The 18,185-nt window shown below is 52.7% G+C and overlaps 1 protein-coding gene across 2 annotated transcripts; it reads right to left on the reverse strand.

The window, feature by feature from the left end:
• Positions 1-2,625: 2,625 nt before the first annotated feature.
• Slc4a11 (solute carrier family 4 member 11) lies at positions 2,626-14,963 on the reverse strand. 2 transcript variants are annotated; one of them, XR_015682951.1, is made up of 19 exons: positions 14,837-14,962; positions 13,468-13,530; positions 10,572-10,736; positions 10,437-10,486; positions 9,871-10,184; positions 8,768-8,891; positions 6,438-6,641; positions 6,271-6,364; positions 6,051-6,176; positions 5,855-5,968; positions 5,553-5,779; positions 5,356-5,429; positions 4,546-4,804; positions 4,255-4,361; positions 4,001-4,169; positions 3,741-3,914; positions 3,367-3,562; positions 3,121-3,290; positions 2,626-3,012 (listed from the first exon to the last, which is right to left on the reverse strand). XR_015682951.1 is itself a non-coding variant. In NM_001107775.1 (19 exon segments), coding segments are annotated over 18 exon segments (2,589 nt in total). In that variant the 5' UTR covers positions 13,514-13,530; positions 14,837-14,963; the 3' UTR covers positions 2,626-2,942.
• Between the last annotated feature and the right edge of the window lie 3,222 nt (positions 14,964-18,185).

Here is an 18,185-nt window from a genome sequence, read left to right on the forward strand (position 1 = left end):
TTCTGTCAGCAGAAGCCCTACAGGAATCCTGCTCAAGCCGCCTTGTACCATGATGTGTACTCCCTCTCCCCAAACCATTCCCTGGGAGGAACTTCAAGGGCCAGTGCCTGCCCTGTTGTTTCTTGGTGGGGAAGGGTGTCTTAGTCAGGGTTTCTATTCCTGCACAAACATGTTCAAGAAGCAAATTGTGGAGGAAAAAGTTTATTCAGGTTACTGAATGTTGCTGTTCATCACCAAAGAAGGTCAGGACTGGCACTCACATAGGGCAGGAAGCAGGAGCTGATGCAGAGGCCATGGAGAGATGTTTCCTTGCTTCCCCTGGTTTGCTCAGCTTGCTCTCTTATAGAACCCAAGCCCAGGCATGACACCACCCACAAGGGGCTGAGCCCTTGTCCCTTGATCACTAATTGAGAAAATGCCTTGCAGCTGGGTCTCATGGAGGCATTTCCTCAAGGGAGGTTCCTTTCTCTGCAGTAACTCCAGCTTGTATCAAGTTGACACACAAAACCAGCCAGTACAAAGGGTATACTCAGGAAAGGTGAGGAAAGAAAGCAGGTTCCTGGGTCCCAGGCAGTTCTGTAGCCTTTTCCTTTAGATTTAGGCTCTCAAACTTGGCAAGGTGGCCCTGGGTTTAGCCATGTGGTGAAGGCCTTTCTCCTGACGTCAGACGGGAATGTGGATGAGTGTAGAACACCAATCTTCCCCTCCTGTCCCCTACTGCTTGCCTGTCCCTGCAGTCTGCCTGGTTCTAGTGAGTATGGGGGCCTCTCTGCTCCATGCTTGATTCTGGACACGGCTTTCCCTTCAGGGAATGCCCACGCTGCTGAGGAAATCCAGCCTCCTGCCTTAAATTTAGGGTCACATAGGCAGGAGGGGGTGAGTACACAGGCAATGTGTTTCCTTCCTGCTCAGTCCTTCCCGAATCTCCCCTATGTTACCTGACCCATCCCTATAAACAGCCACGGAGAACATACTGTACCTGATCCCCTAGTGCAGAATTGTATGTAGGCCCACATCCTGCATCTATGGACAGTCCTACCAGTCATCCTAGTGTGTTTGAGTGCCTTTGCCAGCTCAAGTCTAAAGTGGAATTCCTTTGGCTTACATTTCTGATTTTGTTTTCCCAGTACAGTGGGCAAACTCAGTGCCTCCTGTACTCGAGGCATTCTGTATGACCACACCCCCAGCTCTGCCAAGGGCTTTGAGCATTCCTGCCATCCCTGCATCCTTTCCTCTTCTTGCTAGTGTGCAGGGCCAGTGTCCTAATAGTTTGTCTGTAGTACTGTCTGGCATTTACTTTTTATTTTGTGGTGCTGGGAACCCACACAAGTCAGAAAACCGACACTGAGCTGCTGCAGCTACAGCCCTGGGTTGTTACTCTTCAGAGTTGAGCCCATACCCACTTTTGGAAGTGACAACACATTAGATGGATTGGCAGTTGAGGACATTGCAATCATTGTCCTGTCTGTCATCAGAATAAAGGGTTTATTACACAGAGGTAACAACTCACTGAGTGTATCCAAAGAAGCCACCGTGGGGAGTTAGTTCCTGAAGGGTGCAAATGTCACCCTTGCTGTGGAATTTGTGGGTGGGGAGCTGTATGGTTGGGTAAGGCAATTATTACCCACCAAGGTGACTGGGAAGGGTTTACAATCACCTGTGTCTCAAAATGTTACAGAGCACATGAAAGGCAAAACCAGACATTCCTGGCAGCCATGGGTGGTTAATTGGGAATGCCAATGCTAGGAGCGGGTAAACCACACGGACTCTTGAGGCTCCTAAAACAATAAAGGCTTTTGCCACAGTTGCTAACTGTCTTCCAGAACTTAATGCCAAGACCCTTTTGCAGAAGAGGTTGCTGCTTTGGCTGTCTGATTGGAAAAATAAAGCTAGGATTGGGCAGGAAGTGTCCCCTCCCTGAGAGTCAGCTCTTGTGGTGTCAGAGGCTGCTGCCAAGGCTGCTAAGAATGGAGCCGCTGCTCAGCTACTGATCCTGCTTCACGATGGAGTGCCAGGTGGGATACGCTGGTGGGTATAGTGCACAAGTGGTTGTGAGGAGAACCGACTCTCTGATTGGACTGGAGGCCTGCTTTGCAGGGAGGAAGGTCACATGGCATGGGGAACTTAGATGACCTGTGACTAGGGAGGTCATAAGTTCCAGTGGAGAAGCGAGTGACTGCTAAGGTGCTTACCCACATGGGTTTACTACCACAGGTTACTACAGTGTCTATCCATTTGGGTTTTCTTCTGTTCTGTTTGTCAAGACTCGTCAACAGTTGTGTTCCAGAGACAGGAATGACCAAAGGCATGAGGGTTCAGTAATTCACTGGAACTGGAGGACAGTCAACATCCAGGTCTCCAGATCACATCACCGGCTGTGCAGGGCACTCTTGTTCTCATCCTTAGCCAGATCCTGCACCTACGTTCTTCATACACTGCACAGCACCTCGCTCTACCCAAACCCTGTCCTGGGTCTTTGTACCCAGAATGCATCCTTTGCAGTGGCCTCTCAATGGGGTGACAGCATATACAGGGTGCTCAACACTGGTCCCTTTTATTCTCCCCGCAGTGGGTTTGATTCCTGTTCTCCAGTCCTGGGGGAGTACCAAGGAGGATGGCAGCATGTTAAAGCATAGAAACAAGACTTTTATTCACTAATGTGCACAATCGAGTTCCTTATACAATCAAGGAAATGGGCTCTCTCCTGGGCATCAACTCTTTTATCAAAAGAATATCCACTCTTCTCAGCCCCACGCCGACAGTGTTTCTGACCCCAAACTAAATGTTGATGGGGCGAGAGGTGATCACACACCTCTGAAAACCACAACGCCAAGGGGCTTTAGGCCACAAGACAGCAATGAGGACGGGCTGGAGCCACAGCAGATCATACTCCCCACACATTGCCACGGAGCAGGCCTGAAGGATGGGGAGGCTGGTGCAGGTCAGGGCCTGTGCTCGGCATCCATGACATCCAAGTACTTGGCTTCAATGATTCGGGGTAGCAGATTATAGCTGCAGAGCAGAGGGAGAGGTACACTGAGTGGTGGGCAGTTATAGTAGGCACCCATCGAGTCCAGCCCTGGGCTGAGCCCTCCTGACAGCTGCCCAGTCTGGTCCTACCGGATTGGGATCATGGCAATCATGATGAGCGGAAAGACCATCTTCATGTAGGGCAGGGAGCTCATGCCGAACGCACAGAGCAGAAGCAGCTGCAGAATCTGCAGGCCCGTGAAGTAGTGAATCTTCCTTTGGGGCACTCTCCGGATGTAGTGTGTGGGTGGGTATGACGTCTGTGGGCAGCAGCAACCAGGCAGTCGGGCGGGTGTCTTCCCACCCCCAACCCCCTCCCTGTGTCCAGGCACCCACTTGCTCCTTGAGCAGCAGAGCTACACGTGAGAAGAGCTGGTTGCCGTCCAGGGAGGTCAGCGCAATGTAGAGGAAGAGTCCATAGAGCACGGGCTTGGGGATCCACTGCAGCGGGAATGGAAGCAGCAGCAGGGACAGACCCACCAGGACACTGGCACCCAGCGCAGTCAGCCGAGTCTCCTTAACATTCACAATCCTGTGGGGGCCCAGAGTATGGGGCCGCATGCGGGTGTAGCTAGGGCTGCAGTGCCTCTGAGCCCCTGTCTCTAAGCCACAATCCTACCTTAGGTCACCTGTAGGCCAAGGTTGTCCCCCTCTGACCTTCCGATACACCTGGCTCTTGCCCTAGGACTCTAGGGACCATTCATACTCACGTTTCATAAATGTGCCCATTCTCCACACGTTCCTCCACTAAGGCCAGTGCCCGCACATGCAGAGGGGAATGGGGATAGGCGGCGTGGATCCAGGGTAGCCCAAACAGAGACAGCCCCGTATTGATGATGGCAAGCAGCAGGAGGTCCCAGTGATAGGCAGTGCCCTTCACCAGCCTGAGGTAGGCACACACACACACACAGAGTCCCGTTGGCTGTCAGAAGTCTGGGACCTGGTCCCACCCTCCCACAGCCCCCAGTACCTGTTCTCTGGTGCATTGACCAGGGCGGCCACCAGGTTCTGCTCAATGAAGAAAAGCAAGGAGAGCAGGAAGCCAAGACCCATGGCACTGCTGATGGCCTTGAAGGACAGAGAGTGGATCTGTGCCACCTCAAAAAGGCTCTCGCTGGGGTTGTACCGGAACTTGCTCACTGCAACAGGGGACAGGCTTGGCCCACAGTTCCCAGGGGAGCAAAGCCATACCACCCCCAGCTCATGCCTCCCATCCCAACTCACTCTCAATTTCCTGGAAGCCATAGGAGCTGATGAGGGAGAAGGAGAGCACGGCGATAGGCAGGGCACAGTCAGACAGGGTCTCACGCACACATGGGTGCAGGTAGGGGCTGGAGACGATGGGTGTGTCAGCATGGCTTGGGGCTGGCCGGCCCTTACCCCACCCCGTGCGTGAGCCCCCTCGTTTCTTTTGAGGAAATCTTGAACTAGAGTCTATATAGCTTAGGCTGGCTTTGAACTTGAGATCCTCCTGCCTCCACCCCCTCAGTACTGGGATTAAGGGTGTGGCCTTACCTTTTCTTGAACTGGTAGAGGGTGTAGCCCAGCCAGAGTGTGCCCAGCATGATGAGGAGGCTGAGCACTGCAGTAGCCTGGTTGGAGTGTGTACTGATGGGGCTGCTGGCTGTAGTCATCTCTATGGGGCTGGCCAAGAAGCTGGTGTTGAGTGCAGTGTGGAGACTGGTGTTGGGGCTTCTGCTAATGCCCAACAGGCTTGCCAAGGAGGAAGTCCTTTTTGTGTGGTAGTGGTGACCATAGTAGTACTTCCAGAAGACTGTGGGACAGGTCAACAGGCCTAAGCCATCTGGGAGGCTGTGGCTTAGCTTCTATACAGATATAGGATGGAGGGGTGTCCCAAGGGAGGTCGGGATGCTGAAGGGGAGGGGAGGGGCCATAAAGGGAGAGAGGGCTTCTAAGAGAGGACAGAAGGAATAGGAGAGAGCTCTGCCCCTCCAAGGAGCTACCGCTTGTCCATCTATCTTTTGTCTCCCAAGTCTCGCTGACACCCAACACCCCCTCATGCCTGGCCCAGTGTCTCTGCCCCACCTCTGGTTTTGCCTGGAGAAACTATCTCCCCTTCAGCAGCACACAGGGCTGCTGCGTGCCGGTCATAGCTTCTACAGCATCTCTGCCGTGGGAAGAACAACCTTAGCTTCATACCTTCTCCTCTGCCCCAGTAGGCCACAGCTGAGAGCGCCCATCCCCCAAGCAGGTCCCCCGCTGGGCATGGACTCACTTAGCTGTCTCAAACTCAGAGATCCTCCTGCCTCTGCTTCCCAAATGATAGGGTTAAAGGAGTGTCCAGCACACCTGACTCGTACTCACTTTTGACCATGCCCTTGACAGCGTCCAGCACAAACGTGATGGAAATGAACAGAGCAATGATCTCCTCTGTTGACCTGCAAGGAGGTGAATTGCCTCGAGATGTGTGTGGGTAACTAGTGAAGGCCTCCCCAAATCCCTGCATAGACCCTCCCCATGGAAGGACCACTCCCCAGTGGGGCCACTCCTAAGAAGCCCACCTCAACCTCTTGGAGAACACGCTATCCTGGGGTTACAGAGCTTTGTCATGAGGCTGACTCACATCTCCGGACCCTGCAGCCCAGGACAAATCACCTCTTAAAGAGATTCATAAGCAGGCTGAGGTTGAGGAAGGCATAAAGCGCAAGGAAGAAGCTGTTCCACAGGCCTGTCCACGCATAGAAGGCGTTGAAGTCCAGGTTGTAGTCATCACAGATGAGCCGGATCACTGTAAACAGGGCAGGAAGGACAGTCAGGGCTGAGGTGGGTTCCGGGACCGTTTACCATTTTAACCCCACTGTACCCTGGGTGTAGATGGCCAGGGGTGCGGTTGTCAACAGGATCACCAGGGGCTGCCCAGAGAACAGTGCATACAAGAGGCCTCCGATGCTCTGTCCTGCTATGGTCTTCTGCACATCTGTGGAGGCGGTAAGGTCAGAGGTCACCACTGACTGCCCAGAGTCCTGCCTGGCACATCCCGACCACCCCCAGCCCCTCACCGATGGCTCCGTTTGTGTTCTCATCGTTGAGGGATCCAAAAGCAATGGTCGGTAAGAGGCAGGCGAAGTAGAGGAAGAGCGTGGTGGTGACATATTTGCCGACAGTCTTGCCTTTCCCAATGATGCCTGGGAACGCAAGACAGACGGCATTTGCGGAGGATGCGCGGCAGGCGCACGTGGCCTCGTGGCCTGAAAGGCTGAGTTCTGGCTGGGCACATACCGTCCGTGAAGTCCAGCGGGTACACAGGGAACCTGCGCATGATGTCCACCCAGATGCCTTTCCCAAACGGGAAAAAGTCCTTGCATTTCGGGGGCTGGGAGAAAAGACAGGATGAGTTGGCCCTGGATGGCCCATGCTCCTCCCACCACACCCCCCCCCTGCTGTACCCGAGGGTGTCTGTGAGTATGGAGGGAGCTCATGCTGTGCCCGGCTGCTCTTGGCATCATCATGGTGAGCAGCTGTCTCTGGTGCACCAAAGCCTCCTTGAACTCTTCCTCTGTGCGGGTCTTCAGGAGCTTCTGGCGGAAGGTGATGTCGGAGAACATGGTGGCGAATGTGCGTGCCACCTCCATCGCAGTCTTGGTGCTTTTCTGGAGGCAGAGGATAGCACCTCGAGCTCCCGCAGCAGAGGAAACCCTGCCTTTGCCCAGTGCGGTCAGGCACAGACAACTGGCAGTAGGTCCCGAAAGCTCAGGCATGCATGCACCTTGCCACTATTCCCCTAGGCCAGCAGGTCCCCTGAACCACCATGGATCTGGTGGTTTCTTTCCTTTTGGTTCGTTTGACATAGGCTCACACTCTGGTCTAGAACTATGGTGTCCTCAGCTACCCAAGAGTAGGGATTATAGGCAATGAGCCACCAGGCTTTGCTTAATTTTTTTTTTTTTTAAATAACTCAGACACTAGCATTGTCCGAAGCAAGAAGGTTTGAGCACTGACCAGAAGTCACATGGAGCTTAACACATCCCTAACACATTTCAGTAGGTCTGGGTGTCTTCTGGTTTGTCTGGCTCTGAAAGAGGTTCAGGCCCGTCGGACCTTATTCTCTTACCTGACGTCCTGACACGGTCAAGTGTTAAGGTCTGGATATGAAACTTCCCCTAATGACTCATGCATTGAAAGGCTTGACCCCTTAACTGGGTTCTGAGGACTCTGACCTCATCATGGAATCACACCCTGACACAGTTACAATTTCATGGCATTGCCGAGAAGTTGTGGAAGAGGCTATGTGGTCTAAGGAAGTAGGCTATTGGGAGTACTCCTTAGAAGGGTATATCCTGTCACGGGACCATTCCCCTACTTTTTGTGAGGTGCTGGGATTCAAACTTATAGCATCAGATATGCTATGCCAGCCTGCTGCCACAGAGCCAGAGCCAGCCTCTAGTGAGGGCACCAGTTCTGTTCCTCCAGAACAGCACTTGCCATCCCGATATTCTGCTCCAAGACCACGAAGCCAGCCGGCCAAGGGGTGGAGCCCCAAGCTGAAGTAGGCCTTCCCTCCTTCAAGTTGATTCTCACAGTGACAGCTGACACATGGCTTGTTCGCTCCCTCACTCATGTCTCCGGAGGCCCCTCTGTCAGACTTGGAGTGACAGTTGGCTGTGCTGGGTGGGAGCCTAACTTCCTCAAGGCGACTGTTCTGGCCACACTTCCAGCGCCATTCCCTCTAACTCAGGAGGTGTTCTCTTGTCTTCTAGCACAGGGATATTATAGGCAGCACATCTATAGGACTGCTGGTGGAGCAGCCCCCCTCCTGGTACCCAGAAAATCCAGAGAAAGCAGCTTGCACCAGAGTCATCCAAAAGCTAATGAAGGGCTGGAGAGATGGCTTAGCTTTTAAGGGCACTGACTGCTCTTTGAGGGGATCTGGGCTCAGTTTCCAGCACCCACATGGTGGCTCATGGCTGTCTGTGACTACATTTCCAGGGGATCGGACACCCTCACATAGATAGGAGTGCAGACAAAACACCAATGCACATAAAATAAAAAGAAAGAAAGAAAAGAAAGTGGATGTCCTAGGAGAAGGCCAGCACTGGGAAGGCAAGAGGATGTGGAGTTTAAGGCCAGCCTCCAGCCTGCTTCAAAATAACTAAGGAAGGGTAGAGGTGTGGGTCGGTGACAGAGCAGGTGTCCAGCTATGTGTGTGTGAGGTCCATCCCCAGCAGGGAAGAATGAAGAACAGAGAGAGCAGTTGCTAATCAAAGTTTAAATATTAAGGCCGTCTATGGCTTTGGGCAGAGGGCTTACAGTTCCCTATTCAGGATTTTAAACCTTTTCCTTATTAGGAGAACTCCCAGACTAGACCAGTTTCAGCCCCAGCAAAGGCAGGGTCCAAGGAGTGAAGGTCCTGTTGAGCAAACCCTAAAGGAAGAAGGCTGCTGAGAAGCCAGCCAAAGAATGGTCCAAATGCACACAGTCATTATGCTGGGACTTGACTCCAGGGCCTTGTGCATACTGATCACGTGCCTTGCCACCAAGCTACACTGCCAGCCACCTGAGTCAGTAACTGTCAGAAGCATTTCTCTTCAGTGGGAAAGCCAACCTTCTGGGCATTTCCAGGGAAATTCTGATGCAACAGAGACTTTGCAAGAACACCTCTAATATGCATCAAACAGACCGGAAGAGCGGGTCTGAGGCGACCTGTAGGGGATGTTCCCAAGGAATGGGCAGAGCAGCCTGGGACCTGCCTCACAAGGCACCCAACATTGAAACTCACCATCTTGGGTGGGGCCAGCACCAGGATGACAAAGCGAACCTCACAGGAGTTTTCCCCCCAGTTCTGTGGCCGAACCAGGCGGCTGATACACACATGCCGCTTCTGTAGGGACTTCATGGTACAGCTGCTCGGAAGAGAAGAGCCAAAGAACAGTTGCCACCCTCAGGAGCACAGGCTCCTGCCACCCTGCCAAGCCTGTGATAGAGGTTACCAGGGGAGACAAATAGACAACGGGAGGGCTGGAGAGACGGCCTAGCAGTAAGGAGCACTGGCTGCTCTTACAAAGGAGCGGCGTTCAATTCCCTGTACCCACACAGCTGCTTACAATGCACCGGGAACTCTGGCATCTGTGACAGGCATACGGTGCACACACAACACCCAAACAAACACATTAAGGGAAGAAGAGGAGGAGGAAGAACAAGGGGAGGAAGAGGAGGGGGAGAAGAGGAAGAAGAGGAGGAAGAGGGGGAAGAGGAAGATGAGGAGGAGGAAGAGGGGGAAGAGGAGGAGAAAGAAGAGGAGGAAGAGGAAGAAGAGGAGGAGGAAGAAGAGGAGGAGGAAGAAGAGGATGAGGAAGAGGAGGAGGAAGAGGGGAAGAGGAGGAAGAGAGGGAAGAGGAGGAGGAAGAAGAGGAGGAAGAGGAAGAAGAGGAGGAGGAAGAAGAGAAGGAAGAGGAAGAAGAGGAGGAGGAAGAAGAGGAAGAGGAGGAGGAAGAGGGGGGAGAGGAGAAAGAAGAGGAGGAAGAGGAAGAAGAGGAGGAGGAAGAAGAGAAGGAAGAGGAAGAAGAGGAGGAGGAAGAAGAGGATGAGGAAGAGGAGGAGGAAGAGGGGGGAGAGGAGGAAGAGGAGGAGGAAGAGGGGGAAGAAGATGGGAAAGAGGGGGGAGAGGAGGAAGAGGAGGAGGAGGAAGAAGAGAAAGAAGATGAGGAAGAGGAGGAAGAGGGGGAAGAGGAAGAAGATGATCAGGTGGGACAGAGGGCTCATCATATCCTGGGACAGACATCACACTTCTGTCCCTTGTGTGGAGGACGGTTTCTCCAGGGACATGAGATACCCAGATAACAGTAGGGGACCAGGCATGGTGGTTGTAGGATGGCAACTCACACGATGCAGAGCCATGACTGCTCGTACTGCAGTCCTCTGACAGTGGCGGTCACTCCCTGGATGGTATCTGACAGCAGGTGGACTTTACTCTCCATGGGGCCCCCAGCATCTGTAAAGAGCTTAGCCATGAGCAGGTCCAGGTCACAATCAGGCTCTGCATGGTTGGGGTCCTGGGCAAAGCGGTTTAGCATAGTTCGGAGCACATCATCCAGTGAGGTAGCTGTCTCATTCAGGATGATGCTGGCCTGGGCCAGGAAGCCGTCCAGGTCACGGTGTGCACGGACCTCTTCCTCGAAGTTCTTTAATTTCAGATACTGTAGGGACCCCAGGTACAGAAACCACACAGGCTGTTAGACACTTGTCCTGATTGCCACTACCTGCCCTCCGCAGTGGTCTATGACTATCCCTGCCCACCAGGAACCAGGTGGGAAACTCAGGTTTGGGCTAGTTTGACATCCCTGTTTAGGAAGGCCAGAGAACATGGGGACAACATAGCAGATACAAGGGAATCAGGTCTCCTGAGCCCCAACTGGAGATCCAGCACAGCCCTGGAGGATGGGCCTCACCTTGCGGGAGGTGTGTAAGAGCACGCAGCCTCCAGTTGCAGCTTCTATGTCTGGAGGAATAGGAAGAGAGCTCAGTATGCTGTCCCACCCTCTCAGGACTCCTTAGCAGAGTGGGGCCACCTACCATCCCCATACCAGATTTGGAAGGCTGCACTTCAAGGTTGACATTGACAAAAAAACGGATGCTCTCGCCAGACACAATGGAGGAGTTGACGGTGTCAAAGACCTCATCCCCCAGGCTGTCCTCCCGGACGTCAGGGTTATCATCTGTGTCATTCTTGAAGTATCCCAGAGTGGCGGCTGTCACCAGGAGAGACCATCTATCAGTGATACCACGAGAAGGGACTCTCAACCCAAGACGTGGGTACCCATGCTCCGTCTCCCGTGTGTATCCTCTGATGATCCCACCAGTCAAGGAGGGAGCTTTGGCTTAGGGAGGCAGAATGGCTGGTTCTGCCTGTCCCTACTCAGAGTCTGGCAGCTGACACCCAGAGCTGAAGCCCCGGCTGGGTGATCTTTTGTACCCTTGTTTTCAACTTTAAGAACCAAGGTTCTGTACTATTCTGACCCTTCAGCTTAGAAACAGTAGTGCTAGGCCAGGTCAGGTGGCACATTTAATCCTAGCATTTGAGAAGCAGAGGCAGACAGATCTGTATGAGTTCAAGGCCAGCCTGGTCTACATATAGAGTTACGTGCCTAGAATGTAAAGCTCAGGAATTTAAGGCGAGCATGGGCTACACAATTAGTCTTAGTCAAAGAAAAAAACAAAACCAAAAGGCAAACAAACACTTTGTACAGGAGGCTCATTCCTGTAAAGCCCAGCACTCAGGAGGCTGAGGCAGGAGGATTATATGAGTTCCAAGCCAACCTGAGCTTTAGTGTGACTCTATTTCAAAATATAAAAAAGTGGTGCTGGGGTGGGGGATTTAGCTCAGTGGTAGAACGCTTGCCTAGCAAGCGCAAGGCCCTGGGTTCGGTCCCCAGCTCTGAAAAAAGGAAAAAAAAGTGGTGCTGGTGAGATGGCTCAGTGGTTATGATAAGCATGGATTGCTTGCTTAATCACGAGGACAGGAATTCAGATCCCACGCAGCACCAATGCTGGGCAGCTCGAACATGCTCCTAACTGTAGCTCCAAGGGAGAAGGTGCCCTCTTCTGGCCTTATACACATATGCACTTACACAAACACATGCTCAATAGTCTGTGTTGTCTGAGTGTGTGTGTGCGCGTGCGTGTGCGTATTTCCCCAGGGAAGGTGAAGCTGCTGCAGCTCCGAGTGCCCCCCCCCACCTCATTGACCTCATTGGTGCAGGGCTTAGAGCCCTCCTCCCAGGGAGGACGGGTGAGACTGAGAGCAGAACAGCAAGGCTGAGACTCAGTTCAGCAGTTGGTAAGAAAGCCTGTGGAACAGCCGGAAGATGGAAGGCCTCCTCAGTCCGGCTCCCACCAAGCCCTTTCCTCGATGCAGAAGGATCTATATAACATGAAAACATCCCTTTTCCCTGTAGCTCTGGAAAAATCACAGCCTGAGTCAGCCTGGTATAACGGCCTCTGGTCAGTCAGACTCTCTCCATCTCTCCTTCGGCCAGATAGCTAGGCCACAGGCATGCCCACTCTTGTCCTATAAGCCAGCAGAGAGTGTCTCCCCCTCCAGGGTTGTCTTCGAGCTCATTTGACTCCCCCTTCCTAGAGTTCTCTTTTCAGACTGTCCTATAGCCCCACACCTGTGGGGACTTTCAGGAAAGAGGCCATTAAATCCAGAGCCCCCCAGTGACTGACGAACACCTGCACGGGGACAGGGACAGGGACGGGGACAGGTCAGTGGCATGCCCACACCTGCCACACAGTGACTCACCCTGACTCATTTCCAGTCCTGCCCTTTAGCTTCCTCTGAACACCCCAGGCCGTGTACCTCGATATCCTGAGCTCAGGCCCTGGTAATCACCCCACCCCCAGGCCTGGAGAATCACTGTGCCAAAAGAAGTCTATCTCCCTACCCCTACCCCCACACCTTTATTGTGGAGGACATGGCAACCACCCTCTTTAATGTAGGCCTAACTTATTTAAAACTACTTGGGCTGGGAGGGGAACCAGGGAGCCCAGGCTTGTTGAAGGGGCAAGAGGTTCAGATGTTCAAAGTTATCCTTAGCTACACAGTGATCTAGAGGCTAGCCTAGGCTACCCAAGACCCCGCCTAAATAATTAAGTAAGCCCACTTGGTTCCTCCAGCAGCCAGGCTCAGTCTGACTTCCGCTGCCACTCCCAGCCGGGTACATCTTTCTCTTCCTGGGCCCTACCTTTTCTTAGCCTTGGCTCTCAGACCTCTTAGGTCTCCCACCGTGCCACTCTGAGTAGCATAGCCATAAAGCTAAGCTTCCAGCCTGACACAAAGAGCCCTGGAGATCTGGGTAAAAAAACGCAACACCAAGACACCTAAACACTGGGCTACTAAACAACCTGGGAAAGCAAGGACTGCAGCTCAGTGTGTAGCATTTGTGCCTAATATGTGTGGCACAAACTGGTAATCTTAGTATTTGGATATAATTGGAAATTCAAGTTCATATTTGGCTACATGGGGAGTTTTAGGCTACATGATGTGGTTTTTTTTCTCAAACAAAATCAAATGAAACAAACAAACAAACAAACAAACAAAAGGGTAGGCAGATTAGCAGCATGGGGCCAAACACAAGGAAGAAGCTAGCCAGTTGAAGCAGGGACAACTGTAGCTTCTCTCTCCAGAACCGAGTGGGGACTGAGCAATCAAGGCATACAGAGCATGGAGCTGGTCAGATATGAAGGGCACAGTGAGCCACAGGAGAAAACTGCAAGCGGTGCTGGTAGCCATCTGCCCTCCCAGGACCTCAGCACCCGGGGTTGCCTTTCAGACCCATCAGCTGCCGACTTGGCAAGCCACATGGCCTTCAGATAGGTGGGAGCTAACCACTCCAGCACTGGGCTACGGACAAGTGACTCTGCCAAGCGTTCATTGGTAGGTACACGGGGCTGAGTTCCCCAGATTTTCTAGATACACACCTGAGAAGTATTCACCGGAGTCCTGACAGTGTTCATTCTGTGACATGGCTCAAGCACAGTTTTCTACAAGAGAAGCCAAAGAATAGTTACCAACCCTGTGGACCAGCCCTGGACAGCTCCTGGGCCTTAGCTCACCCCATGCCTGCTGACTCTTCATCCTTCCAAGGAACACATACGAGCTCACTTCAAGAGTCAGCATACTACAAAGGGGAGCCTGCAGTGCCTGGGGAGACCATCCTTACTCTAGGGTATTAAATCTCTTAGTCCGTCTACTATGGGCTGCCTATGCACGCAAGGGAAATGAAGGGTACTTTCTCAGGTCATGTCATCACAAAATTATCATCAGTACTCAGCTCATTAGCCAAAGCGTCTCTCTCTGACTGAGCCTCTCTGACTGAGCGCTATCCAGCTCCGGAGGAAGGCAATTGGAAATCGCCTCCTCCCTGGATCCAGCCCAGCCTGGCCAGCACTTTGAGGTAGGGGTGTGTCCATGAACCTCTCCTCAGATCTGCCCTGGTTGCCAGGGGCCACACACACCCATCTCAATCGCAGATCTTCCAAACCTCTTCAATGGCCTAGGGGGTCACCCAGGGGACCAATCCAGCAACTGCCTCTATCCCCGGGTTGCACCGTGTCCCGCGATTTCGGAAAGAAGGAGCCATTGGCCCAGAAAGAAGGGGTGGAGTGGTTATGCAGAACACACTAAAATTGGAGATACTATCCGGGATGTTTGTGCAAGGAAGAACACACGGGAGGGAGGGGCGTGCAGAATAAAGGGATGTAGTCTACACTCGCAGCACTCAGAGTGAGTGGATGGGCAGGATTCAGAGGCGCTCCGGGCGGTAGCGAAGGAGAACAGACCACACCCACGTGCAGGTGAATGGCCGGATACACCCGGCTCAGATGGATTCTAACTCTAGGCGGCGGCAGGCAATCCGGTGCTGAGGACACTGAAGCGCCACCTTGCCCATTTCCGAGCTCCCCACCCTCCTCTCCGCCGGTTACGTTACATCTTTCGTTCAATTGCGGAGAGTGTGTCAAGACGACGAACGCAAAACAAACACCGACAGGATGCCCACGGTGTCCCCGGCCGCCCTTTAACGCGCGCGCGCGCGCGCGTGAACTAGCATTCGGACCTCTTTTGGTCGAACCCCTCCGGAGGCGCGAAATCCGCACAGCCTCTCGCCCACCCAGGCCTGAGAGGCCGGTGCTGGCGTACACCCCTGGCGTGGCCGTGGCCCAGGCTTCTCACTCAGGACTCTGCTGTTCCAGGCGGGCTCGCAGCAGGAGTCGGTGACACTCCTGAGAGCCGCGCCGCGCTCCTAACCGTGCGGCGTGAGGCCGCTTGCAACCAAAGTCGCGCCCTCACCCGGGAGATCTGTTCTGGATCCGCGGCTGCTCGCGTGCGCAGGCCTGAGAGTCGTGGGGTGCCGGCCTGGGAGGGACTACGAAGTTTCGGAACAGTTCCACAGTGCAGGGCCACTCACCAGAGCCCGGAGGGCACGGGCGCGCCTGCTTTAAAAGCTTGGAGGAACTCCGCCCCCACCTTAGCTGAGCACCACTACCAGCCACGCCCTCGGGCTGCTGAGTCGCCCCCAAACCGCCCTTGCCGCGCCCCTTTGCCCTCGCCACGCCCCCGACCGCCAGGGCGGTCCCCAACCTCCGCCCACGCCGCTTTCTGCACTTGCCCGTGGGCTAGCGCTCTAAGCCGCCCACGTTCGCGCGTGTTCACCCGCTGGCGCCCGCCCTCGGCGCATCCCTCTCCCAGGTTAGGAGGTGGCCGGGTCTCTGGAGAGCGGCTCGTGGTGAGTTCTGATAAGCGATGAGCACCTCTTTCCTCAACCCTACCCCAATCCCCGGCCCAACCCTCCGTGGTTTCTCAGTAATTGATTCTACAGACCTTGAGCCTCCTATTGTCCCTGGAGCACAAACTTAAGCAAAGTACTGTTCTCCAGCTACTCCTTCCCACTCAATGATAGCTTCCACACAGTTCTCTCCACTGTCGCTCAACCGTGAAAGGGGGTGGTGAGCTGGACAGGCATTTGGAGTGTTGCGGGAATTTGTATATAAATAGGTATGAAGAACCAAGTTGGCGTTCGGATTGAAGGTATGGAGGGTCCTGAGGTTTACACACACACACACACACACACACACACACACACACACACACACACACACACACACACACACACACACTGATTACTCAGGGATAGCCACACGCTGCCTTTGTCGGGTAAGCAGGCCCTGGGAGGAGAGGCTACCTGCCATGTTGTTCCACCTAGCTCTTAGGAACTCCTCTCAGTATCTTCTAGAATCCTATCCCTGTACAGGCTCGTGAAGTGGCAGTGTGGAGAAAGAGCCAGGCAGGATGTGAGACTCAGGGTCCGGATCCTTCTTTCACCCCAGTCTCTCATGTCTGTGAACATTTTGTCGTCAGTGAACCTTTTGTTTTCTGCATCCTAACAGCACCCTGATATCTGGTTGGTCCAACCCCTCCTATTTCAGAAAATTTCTGGAGACTCAAGGAACAACTTCCCCAACTCTTGCCTTATTGAGGAGAAAGAAGCCCAGAGTACCCACACCCCACCCCAGAGAGTGACTATGGACTTCCACACCATTGTCTGTCTCACAGGGAGTGACCTTTCCCCCTTCAGCCCTTTAGGCAGTATTTAAGGAACAGTTTCCTTCATTTTCCCACCTGCCCCGTGTTGTGCAGACCAGAGGCTGAAGGGGCAAACAGACAGTGAAGTCCTCCTCCTGCCTTTGCCTTGATGAGTGATGACTTGAGCAGGCAGGCCAAGCGACCCCACCTATGCGAACACCTCCCCTCCTGTTCCAGGAACTGTCTAATGACTTTCCAAGTACCTTTAAGTTCTGCCTACCCCTTGCTATGTCTCTTAGAATCTGGGGTGAGAAGCAACCGTATCTCATTTAAAAATCTAAAACAAGGCGGATGTGGCAGTGCATGCTGGAGGCAGAGGCAGGCAGATCTCCAAGTTTGAGGCCAGCCAGCTCTACAGAGCAAGTTCCAGGCCAGCCAGAGCTACTTAGACCTTTTCTCAAAAAAATGAAGCAAAGCAAAACCAACCAACCAACCAACCAACCAACCAAACAACCAAACAAACAAACAAACAATAAAACATAAGAGGAGAGTTCAGTGGTCAAGACCACTTACTGCTCTTGAAGAGGACCTGGGTTTGGTTCTCAGCACCCACATGATGGCTCAGAACCACATGAACTAAACTTCTGGCCTCAACAGGCACCTATACCTATGGTGTACATATGTAATAAGTAGGCAAAACTCTCATACACAGAATATAAAAATAAGTTGATCTAAAAACATTAAGAACTTTTAAAATGGTTTTTTTCAAAGGGGAGGGGTTGACAAGATGACTCAGCAGGTACTTGCCCTTGAGCCTAACTACCTGAGTTCAATACCAGGGACCCACACTGTGGAAGGAGGGGGCCTACTCTCACAAACTGTCCTCTACCCTTAACCTTCCACATGACCCATGGGACATGTGTCTCCTCCCCAAAGAGAGCTTTAATTAAAAAGGGGGGGGTGGGGCTGGAGAGATGGCTCAGCGGTTAAGAGCACTGACTGTTCTTCCAGAGGTCCTGAGTTCAATTCCCAGCAACCACATGGTGGCTCACAACCATCTGTAATGGGATCCCATGCCTTCTTCTGGTGTGTCCAAAGATAGTGACAGTGTACTCACATACAAAATAAATAAATAAATCTTTAAAAAAAAAAGGGGGGGTGGTCTTCAAGATGGCTCAGTGGGTAAAGGTACTTACCATGCAAACTTAGGTGACCTGTGGTCAATTTCTGGAGCCCACATAAAGGTGAAGGGAAAAATAAACCCCATAGAGTTGTCTTGAGACGGGCACCCAGCTCCTTCAAGCCAGGAAGTCACCAGAGGCATCCACATCAAATCCAGAAACAAGTGTTACTTTTTCAAAACAGCTGGAATTGGCCCACTTGCACCTCCAATGCGTCTACTACGTGGCGGTCTAACCAGCACTGCTTCCATCACTCCACAAGCCACTTTCCCTTTCTGGTGGCTTCCCTCCCTCTTTTAATCACAGTACTAGGGAGGCAGATGCAGGCAAATCTCTGAGGGTTCAGGGCCACCCTGATGTACTAATAAGTTCCAGGATAGCCAAGGCTAGTAGAGAGACTCTGTCTCAGAAAACCAATGGACCAAAAACCAAAAGAAGACACAACAAAGTCACCAAAACCAAAACAACAATTCAACAAAAACTAAATAGGAACAAAAATGTTAAAATGGAGGTTTGTGGGGGAATGGGTAGATGTGCAGTTGTATGGACAAGCTCAGGGGCCAGAGGCCAACTTGCCTGCTGAACTCAGGGGCTGTCTCCCTTGTCTTTAGAGAAAGGTCTCTCATTGGTACCTGGGTTCACCAACTAAGCTAGGCCGGCTGGTCAGGATCTCCCTGTCTTCACTTCCCAGTCAACACTGGATTAACTTTTTGTTTTCTTCGTGGGTGCTCCAGATAGAACCCAGGCTCTCAGCAAGCACCTTACAAACTGACCCGTCTGTCTCCCCAGCCCTCAGAAATGAGTCTTTTTAGCTAGAAAATTCCATGAAGACTTATTCTCAAACAGTTTTCCTTATCAATCCATCTTTCCTTCTTCCTGTTGTCCTTATTTTCTATTATTTGAACATTCACCCAGGCATGAAATTTCAGAGATGT

The sequence above is a fragment of the Rattus norvegicus genome, chromosome 3, assembly GCF_021556685.1.
Source record: "Rattus norvegicus strain SHRSP/BbbUtx chromosome 3, alternate assembly SHRSP_T2T, whole genome shotgun sequence".
Taxonomy (NCBI): domain Eukaryota; kingdom Metazoa; phylum Chordata; class Mammalia; order Rodentia; family Muridae; genus Rattus; species Rattus norvegicus.